The sequence below is a fragment of the Tauraco erythrolophus genome, chromosome 3, assembly GCF_009769465.1.
Source record: "Tauraco erythrolophus isolate bTauEry1 chromosome 3, bTauEry1.pri, whole genome shotgun sequence".
NCBI lineage: Eukaryota > Metazoa > Chordata > Aves > Musophagiformes > Musophagidae > Tauraco > Tauraco erythrolophus.
In genome coordinates, this window is record NC_141467.1 from 8018905 (window position 1) to 8042917 (window position 24013).

Below are 24013 nucleotides of genomic sequence, written 5' to 3' on the forward strand. Positions count from 1 at the left end.
AAGCAGCGGTCCCTTTGTCTGACTGTGAGCGTGTCGTTTTCCTCCCGATTGAGGCTGCGTACCGTCAAGCAGCATGAAAGGATTCCTGTACAGCTGCACTGGGTGAGTGGGCGGGCATCTCATTCAGTAATAACATCTAATTTATACAGCCATGAAAATCTACAGCTATAAATAAACAGTTCTGACTGACTTTGCATGCTTACTCAAAATAAAACGAGGGAGGGAGAGAGAAACAGACTGGGAAGAGAAATCTAGTGTAAATGTCTTAGAGGCCAGATCCTCACTCAGGGTATCTCAGTAAAGCTTTTCAGAAATCACAGGGAAAACGTCGTGTTGTGATCAACGATGTACGCTTTCTTCCCTACAGGGCTTCGTGTGCATCAGAGACAGGAGCAAAGCAAACCCGAGATCCCAGCAGTTGTGTTTTTGGGACAGGCATTCCTGATTGCTTCCCCAGAGCGCGTGACTCGGACCCAGCCTCTCTGTGCGGGATGTTGCAGAGATCAGTGCCTTTTCAGAGTCCCTTTTTAAATCAAAAACCAACCCCCTCACAATTTCCCTCAAGCCAGGACAGTCACCGCGCCGGATCCTGAAGGTAATTCTGGCGAGATCTGCCGTTCAGCTCCTCTGGTTGGACGTGGAAAGAACTGCCCCTCCATGTCAGTGCCCAGGCTTTGTTTTGAGTTTCTGGCATTTAAACGGTTTGCACTGGACCATCAGTACAAACTAAAATAATTGAAAAAAAAAAAAACCACCAAACAAAAAAAGAGAGAGAGAAAAATATCCAACAATACCCAACAAACCTATACAGGGACTCTCCTGAACTTTCTCCTCTTCCCTAATTCCCTTTACATTCTTTTTTTCTGTCCCCTCTCTGAAATATTTCCTTTGACCAGCATCTTTCAGCTGAATTCTTTCAATGTCCTTTAGCTTCAGCAGAAAAGGAGGTGAGATGTGTGTGTAATTGCTTACATTCCCCTTGCAAAGTTAGCTGGAGTGAGTTATCTAGATAAACTGGGAATTATTGAACGTGTGCGGGTCTTTCATGGAGTGAACTTAGTTTATAGTCTAGCCTTGGTACGTTAACATCCCAGACTAGAATTTTATCAGGTGCTTAACATGTGAGAGGAACAATCTTATGTACACACATTATTTTTTTATTGCTCGCAGGCAGCTTACAATGTGTTTCGTTTTTACTAAGCTCCAGCAGCATTCGAAAGATGAAAATAACACCCCGGTGAACTGCATGCACAGTAGCTCTAAGCTAGGGGTTTTGGCAATGAAGATGGGGTTAGACGTTTAACTACTGCAGCTAGTTTCAAATCCTCATTTAAATGCAACGCTAATAGCAGAGATCCTTCTTTTTCGTCTTGACCATGAAGGAACACTTGCACTACTGTTGGCTTTGCCTGTTTATTGGAGTTTACAAAGCAGATCTCCAGTGTTTTAGATGTTAACAAGATGTTGAGGCTAATAACAGAAATCATCTATATTGAGCAAGATTAGTAAACATGTGAATGGAGAGTAATTATATGGCAGGCAGCTTTATGTTAAACAGTGCTTTAAATTAACATGCTTTCTGTCAAAGCAATCATACAGTCAGTATAATTAGGTTACTTTTGCTGCAAGATTAACTGAAACCAAGAAAAAAGGAAGAAAGTGTTGTGTTCAGATTTCCTGTTAAAATGGAGGGGAGATATTATGCATATTAATATTCCAGAATGTTTCTTATTAGAAGAACTTGGCTTCATGGTGAACTTTCTGAGCAGACATTCCTAATTACAGTCCTTGTTAGCCCAATTTGTTATCTAGCTAGCTTGGAAGTCACAGCACTGTTAAAATTATCCCTCCTCCTAATTTTTTCCAGGCTTGATGAAGGGCAATCCAAACAAGAGCTGGCTTGCATTCACAGGTCTTTTACAGAGTGGTGCCAAGCTCATGAGGGAGTTCGTTTACCAGTGACGAGTTTTAACCATGGACACATCCTCACATACATTGTGCAAGAGATGAGAAATCTGTGTAAACAGATGAACGCAGTTTTCTTATTCATAGCAGTTGCAGAGTTATCATGTAAGAGGCAAACACTTCATATTTTCCACCAGTTTTCCATATGTCCGATGACATAATGGCTTCACCAGAAGCTGCAATGCATTGGAGAAAGGATTTATCACAGCTGCATTTATTTTCCTCTACTTCATGGCTTCAGCATTCGTGGAGAAGTTGTTTGGCTTGAGGAGGAGTCACTTGCCTTTCCGCCTGTAGCCCAGTATTACTATTGAATCTCCTGTTTGGAGGCAGAGGAGAAGAGATTATGGGAGAGGGAAAAAAAGGCACAACAGAGAATTCCTCTTGCAGATCAAGCATGCTGTTGGGAGGAGGATGTGAACCTGGCCCCCCAGCCTCCCTGGGGAACCGAACCCATCTGAGAGTGGGAGGAAGCTTGTGCATGGCTTGGACCAGCTGCTAACACCAAAGTGCTACAGAAGTCCAACGAGCCTGGGATGCTCCCAGCAAGGAAGGGATTACTGGACTACTGAGGAATGGTTTGAAATCTACTGTGGGCCACATCCATTGGGGATAATGGTGCTTTGCTAGTGGGGGAAGAAGTATCTGCCACCAAACAAACCTAGCTTGCTGTAAGAATATGTGAAAAGCTTTAAAAATAAAGCTTGTCTGGAAAGGCAGCGGGTGAGTAATCCCTGCAGCTGAGATAGCTGGAGGCATCCTCACATGGCTGGCCAGGACAGCACAGGACCTACTGAAGACCCACAGCTTTCTGAAGCACCAGCTAGAAACCAGATATACTACTGTGGGGCACCGAGTGTGGCAATAAACAAACATATTTGGGTACCGTATCTAACACACTATCTCTGCCTCTCTTCTTCCCTGTCGATGATCGTTCACTCACAGGGAACCTTCTTTTAATGATACATTGCTTCTCCATAGACCTCAGAGGCTCTGAAACACTAATTGCTGTATTTCATTTATCTCCATCTTGCATAGCATTTGGCAACTGACCTCATACGGAACAAGATCCTGGTGTTTCTTCCCTCCCAGATGATCCTGTAAGTATTTTGTACTGACCAAAAAGATATTAAAAAAAAACCCCAAACACCAAAAAGGAAAAAAAAAAAAAAAGACTAGCCTATTAGGCTAGGGACAGCGTATTAGCTAGCACCTGTTAATGTCTGGCCTCTGGTGATGAAATCATAAGCCCTGGGTTGCCAGAGCTTCTGATCCCATCTCCCTCCAGTGGATCATCAGATAAACTTGTCAGCAAGAGTAGGACATGTGACAGATGGTGCAGGTTTCCTTTAAATAGTTAGACTCCTCTGCCCGAGGGGTAAACTGCAGCTTGAGGGAGTGACAAATATGAAGGATATAAATGCGCCATCACAGGTTTGAGGCACAACTAGGATGAATGGATGAGACAAAAGTAAATATTCTTATTTAGTTTGCAAACTCTGGGCAGTAAATCCTCTTAAATTCGAGTTCCATTCATCACTGGCAGTATAGTGAAATTGTAGATATAAACATTATTTGTTCACTGAAAGAAATAGTTATACCCTGGACTCCTATTCTTTGTTCTTAAAGGCATGATAGAACAAATGAAGATATCTTATAGGCAGGAGGCTCAGTTCAAAAATCTCTCTCAGGCATTAAAGACATAAGAAGGCTGTGATAACTAAGGGTGGAACCTATGTCTGGATCCATAATTACCCGCAGAACATGAGCATTTTAACATTTGTACAAAAGCTGCTGTTCATAAGCCTGTAGAACGACAATGATAGAATGCCTTTGTATGCCACACAGATGCCCTTTGCAGCCCTTCGTTTGTCACTCTGGTTTCTGCAATCTCGATAGCTGCTCAGGAGAATGATGGCATGGAGAATTCAATCATATTATAGTATTGCTTCGTGCAATTCATGCTCTGTCACATAGGCTGGGTTTCCCAGTAGCTGACTACGGGGTGTTAAGGGAGCTTGGTTTCACAAGCACATAAATAGAAAAATAAAACCCGGGGAAAACAATCAGTTCCTAAAACATGTTAGATGCTTCCGTAAAACGCATTTCATGCAAAAGTACTTCAGAAAGAAGAGGGAAAATACGTTAAAGAGAAGGTTGCCATCTAACTTTAGCTCAGCCTTGGGTGAATTCGTTTCAGCGATGTCTTCGCAAGATACTCAAGAGCTCCCCGAAGATCTGGAGGAGCACATCTATCCATGCCCTGTGCACAAGGAAGTTGCTCTGTCATAAGTTTACTCTTTTTCCTGAAAGCAACGGCGCTTATTCTTCTTGTATTGCCTTATCCCTTGCTTCGGACTACCTTTAATTCTGGCTTTGCCCCCACCCTGGTGTTTCTCAGCCACACGTTGACCAAAGCTTTCCCTTCTGGAGCAGAGCGAGCATCCAGGCACGTGTCTGTTGGAGCTGCAGCCCGCTCTGACAGCCAGCCTCCCTTTCTGCCCTGTTTCTCTCCCAAAGGACAGTTCCACCACCTGGGGATGAGCATTTCTCTGGACTTGGCAGAGGCCTTATGTTTGTAAATTCTTGCAAGTGGTTTGCTCTCAGTGGGCATTTAAATCACTGGTGGAGTGGGTAGCTGTTGCTAGCTGTAGCTCCTGTTCACCTCCATTTCAAAGTATTGAAATGAAACAGCTGATGAATGTTGTTTCGGCTCTTTTTTTTTTTTTTTTTCAAGTGTGTTAGATGGAAGACAAATGAATGTGCTCCATCTTCAAATGCTGGTGCCAGAGAAGAGACTTCACCTGAAATGTTGCTCTGTCTGATGTGGAGAACTTTGATCCGAATTTCTCCTGAGGATCTGGTTGTCTCACCGGGAGCAAAACCTGAGGGAAAACTGCTTTGCTTTATTTTTGAGGGTTCTAGTTTGACTGGTCAAAATAACATGAGATCCGTTGCCTGCATGAAGCTTTCTACCCATGGGGAAGAGGAGAAGCTATCGCACGGTTCATCTTTGGTGCTCAGACCCTGCAGCCAGATTCTTGGCTGAGGTAAATTTATGGCAATAAAAGAATCAGCCCATTGTTTCCAATTATCCTCTTTGGAGTTTCTGTATTGCTCAACATTGTCTAGTACTCTAGAAACTCTGGGATTTAAAACAAAAAAAAAAGTCATTACTGGTACTATTTTCTGTGCCTCTCAGGCTGTGCAGCTGGGTTGCCTTAGTTACCATCAATCCAACTGTGCAAGGGGAGGGAGAGGCACATGAGAGATAATACATTTTTAAAACCTCCAATACTGTATGGAACAGTTTGTCTATAAATAATGAAACAAATTTGGGGTCTGGCATCTTTTGCTTGTTCTGAAAAGGAGAAACAAGGTTATATTATTCAACAGCCTGGATTTTCCAGCTCTCGGAAAGGATACTGCATCTTTTTGGTCAAGTGCAGGACACAGCTTTAGAAATTACTTGCACAAAGCTGAGAGCTGTAATCCATGGACTTTGGACTAAATTGGAGCTGAATATACCTTTAAGGATGAGAAAGAGTACATATTTATGTAGCTAGTTTTAGGAAAAGCGATAGTGGCCTGAAGCTATAAAGGAATATGGAAGAGAGCCCACATGAAGCATGGTGTGCTGTGGGACAAGCTTCGTTTGCAGCCGACAGTCCGCCACAGGATATAAGTCCAGAAGAAAACCAGGCTTGCCGCTCTCATGGAGCTACTTGTTAATCACTTCTCGCACCTTCGAATAAACACAACTTATCTGGGAATAAACTCAGCCAGCTTGCTTCCTTCCAGTGGGAAGGAAAGAAAAAGAAGCAGCTGCCCTGGAGCCTTTCCCTTTGGGGTAAAGCCTGGTTGCAGCAGCCCAGGCAGGGCTCTCTGCCTCAGCAGATGCCACCAGCATCAGGTCTAATTGCCTGGTGGCTGCAGTTGTTATTGAAGAAGATGTTTCCAGATGTGCCTGTAGGAACCTATCGCGTTACTCTGTGACTCAAACTGTGGCTTTGGGGGACAAAGCAGGCAGCAAAAGGGAGAGCAGAAGTGCCCTTCCACGTATCCTTTCTTTTGGAGGAGGGAGGAGGTGGGCAGGATGGAAGGTACAGAGAGATGAAGAGGTCTGTCCTCTACCACCACAGGTTGTTTTGCTTTGTGTATGGGTTGTTTATTTGTTTGTTTGTTTGTGCAGGGTTATTTTAACTGCAAAATCTCCCTTATTGTGATGAGAAGGTGAGACGGGAAAGGGTAGGATGAAAAAAAGTACACAGAGCCATTTTTGCTGCGAGAAGAAAGGTACGTTGGAATCGCCTCTTCATTCGATTTGCAGCTGTTTTTACTCTGGTGATGCGGAGCCAAAGATTTGTCTCAGTCAGGAACTTATTAAGGCTCTGGCACGCTGTGATTTGGAATAGTTTCCTTCTGGCTGTGTTTCAATGCTTATTGGGACCTTGTTATCAATACCAGCTTAAGGAAGTCCTGCCCTTCTCTTGGGTGGACACAGCTGGGAAATGGATCGGGGAACACGATCCGAGTTGAAAACAGCCCCCGCTTGCAAGAAGCAGGTGTGTGTGGTGCAGCGGGAAGGAGCCAGGGGCAGCGGGCAGGAGCTTATTGAGAAGTTATTGCTGCCAAAACCCCGTATCATCAAACTGCAGCCTCAGATGCCGCAGAGTTGCCAGCTATTGGGGTGCAGCTTTTCATCTTTTATCAGCGTACGGCAAATCTAGGGAGCGCTGCCGGTCCTGGGGGTGAAGAGCTGAAGATGCACGTGAAGCAAGAAGGGTTTGCACAAACATGGGAAACTGTAACTCAAGGGGAGTGTCCTGCACGTGGATGCAAATACCGTGTAATTGTTAAGGCTGTGATTTTGTGGCTCCTTGGCAAAATACCAAGTACGCATGGTGAGGCAGATCCACCACGTGCAGGAGGCCTCCATGGATTGCAGGAGCCCACCAGATATCCATGGAAGATAACTTGTATGCCGTGTTTATATATATTTTCTGAGGTTACATTCATGCTATCATGACCAGGGGTGCTTTTCAGCCTTCCTGCATGCACAGAAAATAAGGTTGGGTGCTTGCCCCGGTTTCTTTAGAAATCTTTTAAATTAACATCTCTTTCTGAAGTGATTTATATTATATTCAAAATGCATCTAATTTTTACAGTCAATTTGATCTTTGCTTGGTGCGACCGTTTGTTTGATAAATTAACACCTTGGAAATGAAATTATTTTGATTCTGGTTGTCTTCAACTTACACATCAGGCATATTCTAGGCCTGAAATTACTAACATGTTCTCAGAGATGACAAAAATCTGACACCTAGGTGTATCAGATATCAGATCTCATATAAAGACCTATAATGTCTTGCAGTGAGGGTGGGGTCTTTGACTAGTACTACTTACTAGTTAAGTGATACCTCTTAGAGCTAGTGTGGAAAGGCTGCAAATCTGTTTTCATTTACCAGCAATTCTCATCTTGTATCATGTTTATGCAAGAGTAGAATGCAGCCAAAATTTCCAAACATGGACATGTAGAGCAAGCATCTTATTTGCAAAGGTATCAAGCGGTGAAGTTGGTTATTCAGCACATTTGAAAGTCAATCTGCTGCTTTTAGGTAGCTGAGTACGGATGGTGAGAGACTAGCTACAGACACTCTACTTTGGCTTGACAGGCATGTGAGACTTCACAAAATGGATCAGGCATCAAATGTTCCCTAAGAACAGAGGGAGGTTGTCTTATTTATTTTCAGAGGTGTTTTTCCAGGGTTTTTTCTTTCATCAGAAAGCTAGTTTAAGAAATTGCAAATGTTCACACATTTGTCCTAAATAAAATACACACGTTTTCCTGACAGAAGCACTTTCATCCTCAAAAACTCAATCTTGAATGAAAAAGGAGGAGGAAATCAGAAGAGAAAGTAACAATAATAACGATAATATCTCATGCCAAACTCCCAAAGCTGCTTCTTTCTTCTTCCACCTGTTGAATGCATCTTCCTAAACTCTCTTTTTCTAACCACCCATTTGACCAAGAAGGCTGTCTTTAATTTTCTTCAAATCTTTACTGATTATGCCACTACTGAAGCAGAAGGGAAATGTTCTCAACAGCTTGTTAAAACTTTCTGAAGCGCTGTTTTACTCACAGAGCTACTGTGATGCTTGCCCTTGGATACGCGAATGCCTTCCTATAAATTGTCAGAAAATAGTACCCTTTCCTAGTCAGACAAACACCATGGGATGTAGGTGTAAGAGTTTTAGCCAGAGAGATTTGGCTTCTCTGGACCCTTGTTTGGGAAGGAATTCAAAATTCAATGATTATCATAGAATGGTTTGCATTGGAAGGGACCTTAAAGACCATCTAGTTCCAACGCCCCTGCCATGGGCAGGGACACCTTCCACTAGACCAGGTTGCTCAAAGCCTTGTCCAGCCTGGCCTTGAACACTTTCAGGGATGGGGCATCCATAGCTTCTCTGGGCAACGTGTTCCAGTGTTGAACGAACCTCATAGTAAAAAATTTCTTCCTTATATTTATTCTAAATCTACCCTCTTTCAGGGTAGTTTTTCAAATTATGCTGTAAAGAGATGCTTCTCAAGCCACATTAGAAAAACCTGGCCCAGCCTTTTATCTGGTAGGGCTGGGATTCTTGCTCTAATTTGTTCTCTGTTTGTTGACTTCTTAGGACCTGCAACCTCTCTCAGACACCCAAATGCCACCCCACAACCACCACTGTAGAAGGGTTCCCCTCCTCTCCCCACCTGCCTAGGCAACCACAGGAATTAATTTTAGATAAACTTTTCTTCGTGTGGATAGAAGTGAAAAACAAAACATGGACTGACCCCATATCATACGGTTGAGGAACTCCCCGAAGTTGTAGAAAGAGACGGTGACAGCAAGGCTACTGGCGAAAAAGGCTGCTAGCCCAGGTGGGCTGAACAAAGCGAAGAGAGGGTATACCCACTCTCCCGTTACAGAATAAATCCAGAGGACCCTGGGCAACGAGAGAAACGACCTTTGGTTAGGACCATTCATTTAGAAGAGCCACTTCATGGTTTCTAACTCCCGAAGGGCCGAGTTATCAAAACAATCTTGATGCAGAGGAAATTATCTCAGCTGTCGATACATCTCCTTGGCATTTGGGCTGTTTGCTGTGAAGCGGCACTTGAGCTGCTGCTAAATCAGATGGGTTTCAGGGCGGGTTAAAATGCACACAATGTTCTGCTGTCACCCCGGTGGCATCGGCTATTAATGGCAGTAAAATAACAGTAAAATAGTGAAATGCTCACAAATAGGGATATGCACTTGGCTATTTTAAGTGAAGTTTATTCCAATAGGCTCTCACTTATTTGCTTGCTCTTTAATTACTGCAGCTTTTCAGCCCCTCTCCAGATCTTGGGCGTCTGTGGAGACAAAATGCTGTTTCTCACTGTCTCTATCCTGCTGCTGTTTTGGGGAGCAGAAAGTTTTCAGGAGCAGAGAAGGCAAGGGGAATTCTCTAGCACCTTTTCTCTTGGTCCAAGAGAAGGAGGAGAGAAGGAGCAGATAGGTAGGAAGCAGAGATGTAGCTTCTTTGTTCTAGAACCATTTGCAAAGCAGTGTTTGGAAAAGGGAAAGAAGGGAGAGGATTAATATATCTGATTTATAGGGCTTCGCTTCTACTTAGGCAGTCTCTTTCTGCCTTTTTCTTCTCTCAAAAAAAGGAAATTTTGTAGTGGCTGTCATTATTTTCATGGTTTACACCTCGTAAGAGCAGTTGGTAGCAAATGCCTGGACTTAAGAATATAAAAATGGTCTTTATAGAAAAAAAAACAAACACTAAAATATTTTTTTATGGATAAAATCATATATATTTGCATTGAATATGTAAAGAATATGAAAAATAGGGCAGGCCTTCAGTCATTGTTATGAGGATGTGCCATTCTAATGATGGGCAGCGCTTCCTTAAAAAGAACCTTTGGGTCCAATGAGTCCTAAAAGGTTTAATGCTTGGTTAAAAAATACACATTGGAAGAGTTTGCCATACTTTCCACCAGCAGTGCAGAGCTAACACAGGAACGCAATCCTGTTCTCTCTGAAGGCTCCCAGCCTGCCGCCTTGCACTGAGCATCACGCCTCAGAGAGAAGTGACAAACAGGCTGCCCCACCAGCCCGAAACTGTGTCGTGAAACCGAGGAATGGGAGAGTGCTAAGAAAAAAAAAAATCTCTGAAAAGATGATTTCTCATTTCTCTAGAGCAGGAAGGGATAGAGCATTGAAAAGGAGGGGTTTAACGCTGCCTGTGAAGAGAGGTTTGCTAATCTCCACCTAAGGGGTAGAGTGGAGAAATGGAGGGGGCTGGTAGTGGAGATGTCTGGGCTGAGCATGGAAATGTGAAGCGTAGAGACTCATTTTCCTGATTTAAGATAGGCTTTTTTCATCAAACTGGGCTGCGAAACAGCTAAGTAATTTGGAAAGAAAACACCCGCACAAAAGGCCATAGAAAAGCTGAGCAGGAAGACTGAAGACTGGGTACTCCGGGCAAATGCCAGCATGTGTTCTTCACCGCTTAGGTCTACTACTTTCTTCATGTGTGTCAAACGGCACACCAGAGAGTGACAACCGTCTTTGTTTTATATCATGAGGAACTACACTTCCTTGATCCAACGTGGCCAACTGGTGCTCCTGATACGAAGCACTTCAACCTGTATTTTTGAACCTTGACAAATGGCTATGCAGAAGCACTACAGCACTTTCAGCTTTCTGACTTGGTGGGAGCTGTGTGTTGCCAGGATTTTTGATCTTGGAACATACCTCCACATTCCTGAAATTGCTCATTTTGGTCACAAAACGGTTGACAGTTTTGGGGTTTTTGTTTGTTGTGGGGATTTTTTCCTCCCTAGAAATTTTATAAAATGCACCCCAAAGCTTGCAAATGCATATTGCTTGTTTTTCATGGGTAATCACCTGTTAAGTACACAGGCAGAATTTGGTGGCTTATTATTCTGAAGATTTAATTTTACCACATTTCAATTTTCACCAAGATTTTACCTTGGATACCCAGTGACCGAGTCAGAAGCAGATTATGTGCAGAATTATGGGGCGGATAGATTGAGATAACACCCCTGGATATAACCAGAGATGTCAAACTGCTATAGGATAAAGACAGCATATAGATACCAGGGAGAGGTGATGAGCTGTCATAGTACAGCTGGATGCAACTTGGGGATTTATCCTGTCCTCTCGTTACCTGTCCATTAATATTAAGGGGACTAAAGGATTTGCTGAAGAGAAAAAAATAGTATCTGTAGGGAATTATTAAATGGGAAGATCCAGAAAGGAGAAAAGAACATATTGGCCACATATAAGTTCTCTGAGACTGTGGTTAATTCAAAATTAAAAGGTTGTGAACTGAAAATGAGCATGCAGCAAAGGAAAAACATTTTGATTCCTAGCAGAGGTGGAATACAGACGTATTAGGAGAAAGCCATCAGTCTCTAGATTTAATTTGGTTTGAGTTTCTTTGTATTTTGGTTTTGTACACAGAGTGCAATCTATAATCGTTTATATTCCCTTGCAAAGTAGTTTGAACTTTTCTCTGATGACACACGCAAAATTGTGAAGATAAAGATTTATTTTATGCTGATCTGTTACCACCAAAATGGGAAAGAGCAATCTATCGTCACTTGCTTTTTAAGCTCTAAAATGCCAATTCTAAAATTTATATATTCTTCACTGTTTTCAGTGTGATGACTCCAGAAATAAGGCATTACTTAATGCAACCGGGAGATGCGAGATCCATCCTTGCAAGAACTAACTAACATGCCTAATGGTTCTCAGCCCTGGTGCCCCACAACGGACAGCCACCTTTCCTTTTTGAACACTACGGTTATTCGAAGCTACAGCGAAGCCCCGCTCATAAGCAGGTACCTGGTGCACAGCATCACTGGCCGCTTGGTTTCTCATGGCCTCGCAGAGACCGGTCGGTTCTCAGTCCACCGACACCAGGGAAGGGGACACACAGTGATGACAGTGACAGTTCAAGGACAGGCTTTTATGAAGAGGCTCTGTTGCTTGTGAAACATGAGGTGCCCAAATGGGGCTATTAAATCACCAGGCTGCAGCACCAGCAGTAAAATGTGGACACGTTAATGATTTCAGCTCAGGCTAAAAAATTTTTCTGTTAGGTGAAAGTTGCTGTCTCTGGTTGCAGAGAACCAAGACAAGGAGGGAAAAGGAAAGCAGATGGGAGGTGGTTACTTGCTACCTCGGGAGGAGAGAAAACAACAGCATTGAAATCCTAACATCATTTATCCAGCGATCAGGGCCCTAGGACACAGTGGACAAGCGCTCTAAGGGACCACCTTCTACCCAGGATCTCAGCAGCACCATGCAACATCGATTCAACATGAAGATACTAGGAGGGCTCAGTTGTCTTGGTCTTTGTGTTGATTCTCATCCGTTGATGAGGATCTTGGTCCTGGCCTGAGCTGTATCTGCTGTGGGGTGAAAGTGCTCGGCTGATAGGGGCTTTAGGAGAAAGCATGGCACTAGAGACTGCAGTAGTCGCCTGGAGAGCTGTCTGGTCTCAAAGACGATAAAAACCAAAAGCTGTCAGAAGACAAGTGAAACAAAGCTGGTGTTAAGCAACTGGGTGAACCAGAACATAGAAAAGGAATTTAGGAAGCTGTGGTTGCAATTCTATTAGGCTCTGGGCTAGATTAAGATAATTAGCAGTGAAGTCCGTTGCTTCCACAACCACTCTGATGGGTTTCAAGTCACAAGAGCATTTTGTCTGTACGGTTTATTTTCCATTCAAGATTTTCATTCAGTGTTCTCTAGCTGAGAATGAGAACTAATGGGTAGGAATGGGAAGGATAGGTTCCTTCATAGTCCCAGTGACTTCTCAGAAAGCTTTGCATGAGGACAAGTTCCCTCCCTGCTGACCAGTGGTTCTGTATCTTCCACCCCAGGGCCCAGGTGTTTCCTGAGCTCTGGAAAGTGATATCACAGAGTGTTCTGAAACCATATGGACGCATTCCTGAGCTGAGTCTCAACATAAGGTATCTTCACAGCGATTTGAAGTGCTGGCAGCTGCCTACAGTTAGATGGAGCGGGAGGTGCCTCCAGACCCCGGCACTGCAGCTGGAATGTGATGAGCAGGACCACACACAAACCCAGCTCCGGGGGTGTGTGACACACACAGGAGGTGGGTGGGTGACTATGGGCTGGGCTGGGGTGGGGGGCTTGGTTAGATATATTGTCTCAGGATCACCCTCTTACAGGTTGGAGATCAACTGTGGCACATGTCTAGAAACGTGAGTGGTGTCCACCAGTGGGGTGGGAGATGGTAGTGGGGCAGATGCCTCCTTGCTACCTGTCAGCTTGCACCTGGCTCTGAGTATCATTTTCTACCTCAAGTTTCTAAACCCAGTCATGTGTCCCTGCCAAACACCAAAACCAGTTTCACTCCTCTTCTGTTCCCGTGGCCCCCAGACCTTTTGAGATTCGGCATTTTTACAGTGAGCAAGACAGCGAGCAGAGGCAAATTTGATGGTACTGGTAGAAATAAAAACTCCAGACCAGCCGAAATAACTCAAAGTACCCTGGAGTTTGTGGCAATTTAGTTGTTTTTCTATGAGAGGCCTTAGAAGAGCAGGAGATATCATGTATGGTCTCAGCAGCTGTATGAAGCAACCTGCTCTACCTACATCTGGAAATAGTTATCATGGGTCTCAGCTGAAGTTTAAATGCCTTCGCCACAGAACAGACTGTGGTCTCCCATGTGCCTCGGAGGGAGCTTAAATCTAAGTATAGTGTTTGGCCTTGTTTTACAAAAGTAGATCGCTTCAAGAAAATGTTTTCAAGTACGTGATTCTTACCAACTGATATACAGAACACCGACAAATACTAATAGGCTCAGTCCCTTCTTCTTTGCCGGGTAACGGTGCGGCGTGACGAGGATTTCCAGGAGCGCAAATGGCAGTACGGCCGTGTGCTGGGGAGGAAAGAGAGCCCATCACTGACTGGTCATGGTCCCTCGCCTTTGGTCATTGCTGATCACAAAGCTCAAGGGCCTGCCCGCGAGCAAAGGATCATTTAACAATGCTGAATGCAGTTGCATACAAATGCACATACTTAATTATTTTCTTTTTATAGAGAAGCACCACCTCTGCAGTAACAAGCATTGAAATTTCTTGTTAGTAAGGTGTAAAAAGTACTGTAATGAGGTCCACGTATAGAATGATCTGCGTTACTTTACAATAGGTGAGCTTTCCTTTTACGTTTTATAATGCAATTTAGTTTTCAATAATTTCCATTAGAGTAGAAAAATATATTGAAGTCTGTTGTTATGTGCGTTTGAGGATGACAAAAGTCTCCTCCTGGAGCTTGTTAGGCAATTGCTGAACTGACTTCACGTTTTCTTCAGGTTATTATTGTATTTTATGTATTGTTATTTATTATTTAATCCAGTGCAAATGTCGCGCTTCGCTTTATAAACTGAAAAACGTGGTGGTAAACATACAGAGGACTTCAGTTAGCTATGATTAAAGATGCTGAAGAAACTTCAAACAAGCTCAACCAAGGTTTAGTAAAGAGTTAGCTTGCTGGAGGAGCTTTTTTCCCTTCTCTCTTCTTTTGTCAAGGAGTTGGAATTGTATTAACCAGCTTCACTTTCAAGGGCTTTTATGATGATAGCAGTCTGAGCACAGAGGATTTTTGGCACAGGGCAGACAGCTCGGTGGCACTCACTGTTCTGTGGTGGGGAGCTGCCTTCAAAGGGGGATGCTTGTTACCTGTGCACCTGCAGGGAGGTTGGGAGCACAGAAGTCCTTTGGGGCTTGGATCCTAAATGCACAATGCAGGGCTCTTGGGATGCCAACACCTCAACCTATTAGCTGATTTGTGGCAACCTCAGAAAATAATTTGTTGGTGTGAAATTCACCCACTAAAAATTTTGTAATATTCCCTGTGCAAGTAGATGATAGTTTTAAGTTGCAATACCTAGGACAGAAGGCCTAAACAATGCTGCAGAACAACATAGCAAAAACAGTCAATGAGTTGCAACAGGAGAAAACTATTGCAAAAGCCGTAGCTGACTAGTTAGTCAATTAAGCAAATAGTTTCACAGGTAGTGGGAAGGGGGTAGAAGGTGGATGGTAGCAGAAAAAGATAGACTGACTGAAAAAAGAAAAAAGAAAAAGAACATCAAACTTAATGGGTTTTTGTTGGGTTTTTTTTCCCTACAGACACAACCTGCTGGGTGTGTGGTATAAAGTCTCCTCTTGTCCAAAGGAATTGGTTCTAGTACCTTCATTGTATGTGTCAGAAGCTGTGCTGAGTACCTGATATGGTAGTATGGTGTTAAAGTTTTATCTGTATGTATTTATAGTATGAGTTGCCACAAAGGCACGTTAAATTCTTTAAACAGACGTTGAACTACATGTAGCATGCATGAAAACATTCTTTACTTGTTTGTTGAAGAGGCAGACACCTGTTTTTGTCTGCCACTGCCAAGTGACGGCTCACTGGAAGCTGCATGTCTTCCCTCAGGCCCCCCAGTGCACCTCCAGCTGCTGCCATTCATACCTGGCTGTCCTACTACCAGAATAACCCTTCTGTCTCAGTTATCATTTTTCAGAGAAAAGAGATAGAAAAGATTTGTTTGATGTTCCAGTTCCTCTCACTCATCGGCACTGAGATTTTTCTTTGTTCTGTTCCACAGAGATATTCTTCAGCTATGCAACTCGCTTGGTTGATAGCAGATGTCTCGTCGTATCAGTACAAGTGATTCCTGGACTAATTTAATGAGAAAAACATCTTCAATGGACACAATTTTCACATATGATCCCCGTAACTGTCTTTTAGTCAGAAGCCTATGTGTTAAGCTGGTTTTAGAATGATTTAACAAAAGTTTTATTTTCCATAGGTGGTCAATAGTTTGTCTTTGACCAAAGCCGAAAAGCCCATGCAAGACAGCAACGATGGAAAACTTGCACTTTGCCCTCACTATTAGGCTGTAGCCTTTTGCAGTTGATTTGTCCATTATGCAAAGTGAATATAAATCCTGATTTTCATCTAACGTCCAATGGAGTACAAAATTCCTTTGGGATACATGAAATGTCCTTGCTAGTCATTTAATTAATTTAAACGCTTTTAACAGCTATAAGCAGTCCGAAGAGAGGAGTAGAAGTCATGACTGAATGAGTAGCTGCATTTAGAGAGAAAAGGAAAATGAGAGAGGTTTCAAAGGCTTGAGAGGTTGATACAGCGATGACTACGATAGGCAAGTGCTTTGTATCCATCGCGGGTAGGAACAAGAGCAATTGGCTCAGCTTTCCTCAAGAGAGATGTAGCTTTTTACTGGGAAATATGTAGACAACTACCTAGGGTAGCTGTGCAAGGCCTTTGCAGGAGAAGCTAGACAAGAAGTTGATCATGATTCTGCCAAGCAGTCCCTTGAACATCTCTGACCAAGCCTCAGTTTTCCTCTGGACCAGCTCAGCAGGGGCCATGCAGACTCCAGAGCCGATGCAAGTGCCCATGTTCAGAAGCAGAGGATGAAAGTATGGAGAAACAGTGGCTCTCCTCTTCTAGCAGAAGCGAGCTATCATGACTAGGGCCACCAAAATCTCCACTTGTTTAGCCAACTTCTTCTCTTTCTCAGTTCATATGTCTTTGCACTGCCTTACGGTACGTGAATGCCACAGGAAAGTGGGAAGAGGAGAGAAAAGCAGAGCTTTGCACCTCATTTATAGTTTCTCTTTTGCTTCCCAGGAGCTGGCAGCACTGGATGATGTCTGGAGGCACCTTGCAGTGGCGCACTGACAGCGTGCAGACAGCATGACACGGTCACAGGGAGGAGCAAGCTGGGGCTGGCAAGGGGGATCCCACTGATCTAACACATGCATTGGTACTGCAAATGAGTAGCAAACTGGTAGCTCTTGAGAAAGGCAGTTGGGAGCTCTTATTTTTGGTCTGTGTTGATTTAGAAAATGCTGATTTGCTCAACTAGTCATTTTTTGGTGGACTTCTCCGCTTATGGAGGAGTTATAGAAAGTACTCAGGGGGCCTGCAAATCAAAAGAAGTTTGAAAATTACTGGCAAAGCTGGAAAATTTGGCTGCTTTTGGAAATAGCGAAGACTTTAGTGAAAGGGGCAGGCTCAAAATTCTGCTCTGCCTGATTCACAGGGGCTTGAAGCCGAGCTTCCCCCTGCCTCGAAGAGCGCTTCCACCTCCCAGAGCAGTGACAGATTTCAAGAGTGAGGCTGACTGCCTCTCATTTTGTGGACAGTTTGTTAAAGGCCTTGGATCTATCTTGGCTTGGAAAAAGAAAAAAAAAATAGAAAGAAAGAAAGGAAGGAAGAAAGAAAGGAAGAAAGGAAGAAAGAAAGAAAGAGAAATTTGTTGTGGCATAGGAAATCTGCTTTCTTCTCAAGTCCAATGATGACACTGGCACATGACTTACTAAAGTGTATGCTGTACCTTCTGTACAAATAATTGTATCTTTTAAAAATATCTTGCCATATATTAGCCTAATTTTATTTATTAATAGATTGTTAGCTTATTCCCAGTTAGAGAGAATCACTGTATATATTAACTGGACATGCTTTTTGTAGGGGCATTCAAACCTGCCATGCAAATGCCTTCTTGAGACAGATTCCTGCTGCTTCCTGCACTCCCAGGATGAAAATTTTTTGGTTTAGCACTTTTCCTTTGTGACTACAAAGCTGCTTTTTTTTTTGTCCCTTGCTTTCTTCTCATGTGCATATACACCCCAGGCCCAGTAAATACGTGGGAGAATCTTCCCCTGCACTTCAGCTGTCCCAGAGTCTACTGGTGACTTCACGTATTTCTGCTAAGCCCAGTTTGTCCATTAACGGTAAAATCATGGTGGAACTTCTATGAGTAACCGAGCATGTTTATGAGAGCAGATGTGTATTTATACAGCAGACATCGGAGGAACACGTGGCTGGCTACGGGGTGCAAAGCCTGCCCTTTGCCTACGCCACACTTTCCAAATGATTTCCCTCTCCCAGCTGATAGACGTTGACTTTGGCAGCGTCATTAGCCATAGACCGTACATCATGGTTACTCATATCTGCTGAAAGGCTTTAAAGACTTCTCATATCCTTCTCAAGAAAAAGATGTGTTTTCTCATTTGAGTTATTTTTACTGTAAGTCTCTAGTGCCTGGTCATTAAATATACTTCCAGTCCTATTTAGCTGTGCTTTATATCCTTAAACTGACGTATGTCTGAAGAGTGCAGTATTTATGTGGGGCCAAATTCAAATATACAGTTTTGCCTCTTGCTTTAAAGAAAACTTAATAATTAAGCTCAGATTGACACAGATCAAAACATTGGCAAAATTTGCTGGAAACAGTGACTCATTTTTTATTTCAATTAACAGTTTCTCAGTTTCACATATAAACAGTGAAACTGTCAAAAATAATTATCATAGAGGGAGAAAAAACCTATTTCACTCCAAGGTAAGGAAAACAGGCTAAAACAATAGCTGTGTGTGCTGATCAGGCTATCAATGAACCGAACTGAATCAGAGAGCTTTTTTCTTCTCTTGGCAGGAATCCTGCTAGTATTTATTCTTATGTCCTTTGAAATATTAATATATTTCCTTATCTAATAACCTCTGTTTGTTGAGGAAAGCTTTCAGCTTACAAATTTTTTAAGGACAGAAGTATTTTAAATGGACTTGTCAGAATTTATTTGTACAGTGGAAAGATAAAATTTATGGGACTTTCAAAATTATCAGATAAATTTTTTTAACTAATCACACTTACAATCTGAATTCTGATTCCAAACATTTGATTTAAAAATCCTCTGTGGCTCTTTTTGGCACTTACTATGATTTTTAACTTGAGTTTGGTTTCTTTGCTTTTTTCCTAACAAACTCTAGTGAATCTGAACTAGTTATAAAATGGCAAAATTATTTTTGTTGCTCATAAACTCTGGCCTATTAATATAGGGGGAAGAAAGTTTCTTAGACGCATGCTGAACTTTATCTGAAATATTGGCTTGTTAACTCCTCTCCTGTGGAGAATGGAATTATAACATTCTCCTGCTTCTTTATTTTTTGTTTCCTACCCTATGTTGTATGTTTCCCAGGATATGTTTCAGGTTCATGAGTTTAAACTGAGATAAATAGTCCTCTCTGGGTATTATTTCCACTGTTTAGTAAGACCATATGGAATTTTTACTTCCCGTATTTTGAGTAATTTGTGTGTTTATTCGATGTTATATCCTCGTTTTGCTGTTGAGAATATAAGTAAAAGTAAGTTTCCTGGGGCTGAGAAGACAGGGTTGGGTAGAGTTTGTGCTCAGCTGCAGGCTCCAGCCTAGGCTGGGTTTTAAGGCCATGAATAATCTCCCCAGAGCTGCTGAGATCACTCGCACGCCGAACGCGTGCATTGGAGTTTGACTCAGTTTGACCCCGTTTGACTCCAGAGCGAAGGAAACGATGCCTCGGTTGACCATAGCTGTTTGCTTCAACTTCATCTGCATTTGCATACCTTCCGTGTCTGCTTTCCATTAACATGTGAGACTTTAGTGGGGGATTTTTCACAAACGGTTACCACTGGCCAAACTAAACTCCACTGGGCACGGTTGGACACCATCAAGTGCTTTTGAAAAATTGCCCACGTTTCTCCTTTCAGACAAATTCCCCACAGAGCTTGTGTGCTGACAACGACTTGTGGCCCATACTCATGCTTCTATCTTCTCCATCAGAATGTTACTGCAAAGAAAAACTAAGAGACCACTTTGGTGCTGTCTTACAAGGCTCACGAAGCCAGTGTTCATTGGTTGACCCTTGAGGTGTTTACTCAGTTATTCGGCTCTTTGCTGGGAAACATCCTCTTGTCTATGGAAATTTCCTTGGGTTGGATGCTTTTATAAACAATTACAGCCTGCGTTATCTGAGCACGATAAAACTAAATGGCTTCCTTTCACCATAACCTTATTTAGTTTAATACTCCTCATAATTTTCTGAATCTCTCTATGTGCTCTGCTTTCTTGGCTTCTTTTTGGAACAGATTCCTTCTTTTGATTTATTTTACTACGATACTGCCTTCATTCAAATGCCTCCCTTAAAATTTTCTTTTGTAATCTGTCCTTATACATTTGTCTTCCTCTCTTAACCTCTCTTTATTTTTCAGGGCAGGAGAGGCTTAAACGTTATTGTTCATATTTTTTCTTTAACTAGTACATTGACATATTTAGTAAAAGAAATAACTCTCTCTTAGAGTTACTACCTATCTTTTATATTCTCAGCCATCAATGCATTTTCAGGGAACCACAAATTTATTTTATGGATAGAGCAGGAGGCACAAGGCGTCCTGTTACTGAGCAGGTGTGGTAACAGATTAGTCAGGAAGCTATTGCTCAATTTAACTCCATCAGCACTCCTCTGAATTCTCAGCCACTATCTGTTTCTGCCCTTTCTGTGTCAGTTTGTGCTCATCTGAAAAGCAATATTTTTTTTTCTTCTTTTTCTGAGATCAGTAGGTAGTTTGGGAGTGTTACTGTGAGAAATAGATGAAACACCGGACCAATTATATGATCAAAGGTAAAAGAGCTTCAGAGATAAGATTTTATAGAATCATAGAATGGTTTGGGTTGGAAGGGACCTTAAAGATCATATAGTTCCAACCCTCCTGCCATGGGCAGGGAAACCCTCCACTATACCAGGTTGCTCAAAGCCTCATGCAACCTGGCCTTGAACACTTCCAGGGATGGGGCAGCCACTATTTCTCTGGGCAACCTGTTCCAGTGCCTCACCACCCTCAGAACGAAGAAGTGCTTCCTTAGATCTAATTAAAATCTACTGTCTTTCAGTTTAAAGCCATTGCCGCTTGTCCTATCACTACACACCCTCGTAAAAAGTCCCTCTCCAGCTTTCCCTTTAGGTACTGGAAGGCTGCAATAAGATCACCCCGGAGCCTTCTCTTCTCCAGGCTGAACAGCCCCAACTCTCTCAGCCTGTCTTCATAGCAGAGGTGCTCCAGCCCTCGGATTGTCTTCATGGCCCTCCTCTGGAACCCTCTCCAACAGGTCCATGTCCTTTTTCTGTTGGGGACTCCAGAGCTGAACACAGTATTCCAGGTGGGGTCTCACGAGAGCAGAATAGAGGGGCAGAATCCCCTCCCTCGACCTGCTGGCCACGCTTCTTTGGATGCAGCCCAGGACACGGTTGGCTTTCTGGGCTGCCAGCACACATTGCCGGCTCATGTTGAGCTTCTCATCAACCAACACCCCCAAGTCCTTCTTCTCAGTGCTGCTCTCAATTCATTCTCCACCCAGCCTGTACTTGTGCTTGGGATTGCCCTGACCCACGTGCAGGACGTTGCACTTGGCCTTGCTGAACTTCATGAGGTTCTCACAGGCCCACCTCTCCAGCCTGTCAAGGTCCCTCTGGATGGCATCCCTTCTCTCCAGCGTGTCGACCACACCACACAACTTGGTGTTATCTGCAAACTTGCTGAGGGTGCACTCGATCCCACTGTCCATGTCTCCAACAAAGATGTTAAATAGCACTGGCCCCAGTACTGATTCCTGAGGAGCGCCACTCGTCATAGGCCTCCACGTGGACATTGAACCATTGACCACAACTCTGTGACCATCCAGCCAATTCCTTATCCACTGAGTGGTCCATCCATTAAATCCATGTCTTTCCAGTTTAGAGACAAGGATGTCGTGTGGGACAGTATCAAATGCTTTGGATAAGTCCAGGTTGACGATGTCAGTTGCTCTTCCCCTATCCATCAATGCTGTAACCTCATCATAGAAGGCCACCATATTAGGCAGGATTTGCCCTTAGTGAAGCCATGTTGGCTGTCACCAATCACCTCCTTATTTTCTATGTGCCTTAGCATAGTCGCCAGGAGGATCCGCTCCATGATTTTGCTGGGCACAGAGGTGAGACTGACTGGCCTGTAGCTCCCTGGGTCTTCCCTTTTTAAAAATGGGGGTTATGTTTCCCTTTTTCCAATTGGAAAAGGCATGCATGCATTTTTGGAAATAAGGCCCTGGCTGAATATCCTATTGCTTGCTAGCAAATGTTTTGTCTCCATGTCAATGCCAGAATTTTAATTGCATTTCTCCCTGACATTAGATATGTAGTCCAAGAAGCTGATGTTGCACTGCGGCTGGAAGCTGACATGAGACTGAAGCGACACATCCTTCACTGTGGAATATTTGTCTCCAGCTGTTCCTTTGTGGGGTGAGTTACGGAGACTGCACCTGTGCACGCCGGGGTAGCAGCAGCCCGGGAGGATTCCCTGACATAAAATTTGCCTGTGAAACACATACCTTCTCCCTGAGGAAATGGCCTTATGTCAACAAAAATGGAAACTTCAAAATATATATATATGTAGTGCTGGGAAAAAATATGCATCTTTGCTCTTAAATTTGTGGGGTGATTAATTTAATGTGCCATGTCCCTCACACACACATTCTTCTTCTTTGCCAAAAGCTGAATATAATTGGAAGCCTATGAATGTCCATAGTTGCCAGACAGCTTAAAATTGAGATACTGTGAAATGCAAACAAATGGCAATGTTTCTCTCTTGTGTAATTATGCAGGACTTATCAAGCATTAAATACCAATTGCAAGGAGAATCATTTGAGGTGGTCAAAGATGAACCTGAGGTGGTTCTTGTGTGCACTTGGAGCAGGAGTCCAGTAAGAGTGGCCTGGACAAACAGGTTTTGCTCCAAACATTGATCTTGTGCTCCCTTGGTTGGTTAGTAGTGCAACAGCTTCCTAAAATAGCTGGATAAAGATATAATCCTTCACACAGACACCCTCCCATAGGAGTAAGAGTAATTTGTATTCATATAACATATTTTTTTTTCCAGATGGAAGTAAATCACACTGATCAAAAATAACATTTCTGTTGGGTTAGCTGTGTCCATGCTAGGCAAGGCAACGGTTTAGCTAGGTGAGTACAACAAGCAGCTTGTAGGTATCAAGAAGCTCTAAGAATAGAGAGAGCATGGTGAGTGTTGCTGATATTCTGACTGTCAGGGTATGGTGGCTTGCTTCAGTGAAGAAAAATTATTTGTATGCACCCAGGTTGTTCTTTCACTCCCCTGTACTTTCCGTTTACATTTAGATACTGCTTAGCTGCTCTTCATTGGGATGAAATGTGAAGGAGCTTGAGAGTCCCAGGCCGTGTGGGGTCTGTTGTCATCTTTCCTGAAAGTCAGCCAGGTAAGTAATTTTTCTTCTGTGCCTCCATTTACCACCTCTTCTTTATTCGTAGTCATTTCGTTTACACCATCCTCAGAGCATACACAGTTCGTAACTGTGTGTCAGTAAAGTGCCTAGGACACTAAAACACTGATTTTTGTCAAGGCGAGAGGGTAACATGGCTACAGAATAAATTAGGAAGAGAGATGGCTGAACTAAACTTAGTGCGTCCTGAAAATAAAGAAAATAGTGCTTTTTACAAGAAAATTTGCACTTCACAAAAATTTTGCCTTACAGACTGAGAATACGAACCTCCTTTACAAAACGACAATTGTACCATTGCCATTTTTGTGAAGGCATCTGGTCAATTTTGACATGTATCTTTTCTTTTGTTATTGACTAAGACTTTTTTGAGTGATCTCTTCTGACCCAGCATTGCTCCTTTTTGTTTAGCATTCAACTCTGTCAGCCCCTTCAAAATGTAGTACTCCCTTATACTGCCATTAAGTTGAATAATACATGCATATGATCTAATCCAAGCTGTCTCTAGCAGTATCCTACTTCTGGAGAGTATCCAGATGTTGCTTGAAAAGAGATGACTGGGAAAGAAATAAACAATTTCACTTGACGAATTGGCCAGAGTATCTTTCGACTCAGCCATCTTCCACTTCGAAAATCTTGTTCAAATAAAATAATTGTTCTTGAGACATAAGTAGGTTGGGATTTTTTTTCGTCCATGAAGCTCAAGGCTTTGTAGAAAGACAATAAAACTCAATTATCCCAGACAAACAGAAGTGGAAACTGAAGTGCAGCCCTTGGCTTAAACTCAGTAGAAAGGCAAAGAGAAACTCAGGTAGCCTGGAG

The 24013-nt window shown here is 42.9% G+C and overlaps 1 protein-coding gene across 1 annotated transcript in view; it reads right to left on the bottom strand.

Moving 5' to 3' along the window:
* Window positions 1-2240: 2240 nt before the first annotated feature.
* ADTRP (androgen dependent TFPI regulating protein) overlaps window positions 2241-24013 on the bottom strand; it is a 33069-nt gene continuing 11296 nt past the window's right edge. Inside the window, exons 4-6 of the mRNA XM_009981811.1 lie at window positions 13823-13938; window positions 8804-8955; window positions 2241-2284 (exon numbers count right to left, since the gene is read on the bottom strand). Coding sequence (XP_009980113.1) covers window positions 2241-2284; window positions 8804-8955; window positions 13823-13938 — 312 coding nt within the window. The remainder of the gene's footprint in view (window positions 2285-8803; window positions 8956-13822; window positions 13939-24013) is intronic.